This window comes from Orycteropus afer, unplaced genomic scaffold (genome assembly GCF_000298275.1).
Source record: "Orycteropus afer afer isolate SDZICR_OR568_19922 unplaced genomic scaffold, OryAfe1.0 scaffold00524, whole genome shotgun sequence".
Taxonomy (NCBI): Eukaryota; Metazoa; Chordata; class Mammalia; order Tubulidentata; family Orycteropodidae; genus Orycteropus; species Orycteropus afer.
The window spans coordinates 260650-263704 of NW_006922111.1; the positions used below are offsets into that span (position 1 = coordinate 260650).

Consider the following 3055-nt stretch of genomic DNA (forward strand, 5'->3'; position numbering starts at 1 on the left):
AACAGTGACATACAGTTCCTCTGGAGTAATTTCCCATGAAACAACTTACTGATCACCTAGCATACTGAACCTAAGAGATTCCTTGAAAGATTTACTGAAAGATGCCACAGTTGGCAAGACCTGAGTGAAGATGGTCAGAAACTGACATTCTCCTTACCAGGCTCTTGAAGATGGAAGTTAACTTTTTCCTTAAACTCGTTCACTGGACACTCCCTACCACGGGGGATCTGGAGCCCGCCCTCCCTGCAGCTGCAGTTGCTGGGGGCTTAACTAAGGCTTTTCTGAAATACTGCTTGAGGCTGCTTCTGCCTACTCTGGTTCATTCTCAGAGAACATGAGGACGGTGCGTGGGGGCTCGGCTGCCGTTCACCTGGCCACAAGCTGACCGCCCTGTGGCCGGAGTCTGCGGTGGCTCAGGAGGGCACCCAGCCCCTCGTGGGACTCTCGCCGTCTGCTGCTGCGTTCTCGGCCTTGTCTGGGTACTGAGAGAGATCGAGGGTCAGAACCCGGCTGAACATGAAGCCCTCGTGCTGGAATGAAGAGAAGACAGCGTCACTTCCCATATTTAAGGGAGGAGTGTCAGTAAATAGAAGGGCGTCGACTGATACTTATTTACAAAGGAATGTGCCTGCGCAGGAGCTGCCTGTGGGGGTCATTCAGTAACCTGCACTTCATCAGCTGTTCGTTGTCTCATGTCTGGCATGAGCCTCTCCGTTCTCTCAGGAGGCGGCGTGTGCGTGTTTGCGTGTGTGTGTGTGTCTGTCTCCCCACCGTTCTGTAGGCACCGCAGCTTAAAGGCATAGGAAGGCCAGCCAGCCCTCACCTGAGCTGAGAGGAAATTCAAGAAGTGAACACCTCACCCTTCAGCCCCCCGGCCCCCTGCTGGGATTAGCTGCTGTACTCCATCAGCTCCCAGAATATTCCAAACTGAAGAAAGGCGGGTTGAAATCCTGAGAACTACCTGCAGCTTCTAACAATACCCTGGTGGTTTTCTGATACCTCTGGAAAATGAGTGGCCTCTTGTTAGTTTTACCAGTGCCTCTGGTTTTGCTTAAAACATCCAGATGCCATAGAGGTGAGATACATGCCCGGTTTAGTCTGTGTGCGAGTTAATGTGTATGTTTTACGAACAACAGTCACTACTCCTCTCAGTGTTCAGCTGGCTTGTTTCATTTAAAATACACTTAACGTCTCTGCACTGTCACACGAGAACATGTGGGCAGGGCCTTGAAACCCTGGTGAAAATCTTTTCGGTGCCAAGGGCAGAAATCAGACAGCATCTGTGGACTCCATATGGAATTTTTTTTTCCTATTACAATTTTGGGTTATTTAAAAAATTTCAGTAAAATACACACAATAGGCACCTTTGCCACTTCATCAATCACACGTACAATTCCGTGACCTCATTCCGTTCACCGTGTTGTGCAGCCATCACCACGATCCATCCGTTTCAATCCGTAGGGACGTTTCCCTTAGGAGGGACAGCTCTGCCCGCCAGGCCTGCCTTCCGGGAGTGGCAGTGGTGCCAGCGGCCCTCCCGCCCTCCTCCCCACGCTCACCTCGGGATAGATGCCGATGAGCGCGTCGGCTCTGGAATAGAACTCCTCTTTCAGGGAAATGATGATCATCTGAAACTGCTCCTGCGTCTGCTGGCGGATGTAACTTGACACCTGGGAAGAGAGAGGATGCACCCTTACCAGCCGCAGAGGCGGCCTCTGGCCCTGCCATGATTGCCAAAATGAAAACGTCCTAAAACGAGAGGTAAGTAAATCAGATACAAACCTCAACGAACCCACGATCTAAAATGAAGATACTTTTACAAAATAAAGCTGTAACTTAGGATACTGTTGTGTTACTATGCAGTCCTCCTTTGTAACAAGATAAACTACCATTGGGATATTTCATGAGGGTAATGAAGGGCTGGTATTTAAACTTCCAACTTCCTGTTCTGCCAACTTAGTCTGAAGACGGGAAATATATGGCAGCCGTGTGTGTATTTGTAATCCTTGCTCAGGTCACTGTTAGAGGTGAACTTGGAGGCTCAACTCCCAGGAAATGGGAACAAGAACAGAACATACTTGGTAGAAATGAGTCTTGGTGAACAAAGCAGCCAGAACCAGGAGAATGACAATGAAGTTGTTAGACTGCCAGCAGTCTAACAACATAACCTGTCGAGCCAGAGTCCAGCATTAGAAGCAGGAATGGCGGCTTCACTTGGGGAGAGTCTAGCTGACGGGTACGATACGACAGAAAGAAAACCACTCTTGGTCAAGAGGTTGAATTCACAGAGGTGGACTCCAGCGGGAGAGGCGGTCATAGCCACTGGGATGCATGAGTGAGAGTCTTGGGAGACTGAAAGCAGTGGGTGGGATGGGGTGCGAAGACGTGGGGGACGTGTGTGGCTCAGAGGTTACCTGTTAACAATGAACCTGTGAGAGTTGAACCTTGACGGCCTGCCTCATTCTTCCAGGTCATGCATGTTTTCCACCTTTGACAGACTGGTCTGACTTTTTCTATTGCTCATTTAGTGGAGAATGTTTGAGTTTTCCTTTGCAGCCAGGTTTCTGCCTTAAGTAGGTTCTGGCTTTCACAGGTTTTGCTGTACAGCTGTCAGGCTCCCTGATCACGGAGGAGGTGGAGACTCCTTTACAACTGCTCAGACTTCATGCTACACGATGGCTCGTCCTCAGGCCAACACTGAGGGAACAGGCATCAGGAGCCCCAAGGAAGACCTAGTGCCTGGAGCTGCCACCAACACAGACTTCTAGACTTTGCTAGAAAACATGAAGACTTTAAATGCCAGTGAGAGGAGAGGCCCAAGGTGGAGAGGTTTCAGCAGAGCTTCTGGGCTAAGACAGACTCAGAAGAAGGAAGAGGCCATCCACTTCTCAAACAACTGGCCAGTGAAAACCTTATGAATAGCAGTGACAACTGGTCCAATAAACAGCTTCACGATAAATGGAGAAAAGACTGAAGTTGTCAGGGACTTCATATTATTTGGTTCTATAATCAGCACCAATTGAAGCAGTAGTCAGGACATCAAACGACATACTGC

General features: G+C 49.4%; 1 protein-coding gene across 1 annotated transcript in view; it reads right to left on the bottom strand.

Moving 5' to 3' along the window:
* Window positions 1-413: 413 nt before the first annotated feature.
* The window catches only part of SMC1B (structural maintenance of chromosomes 1B), a 112798-nt gene continuing 110156 nt past the window's right edge, over window positions 414-3055 (bottom strand). The window contains exons 20-21 of the mRNA XM_007955642.1: window positions 1560-1670; window positions 414-530 (exon numbers count right to left, since the gene is read on the bottom strand). Coding sequence (XP_007953833.1) covers window positions 414-530; window positions 1560-1670 — 228 coding nt within the window. The remainder of the gene's footprint in view (window positions 531-1559; window positions 1671-3055) is intronic.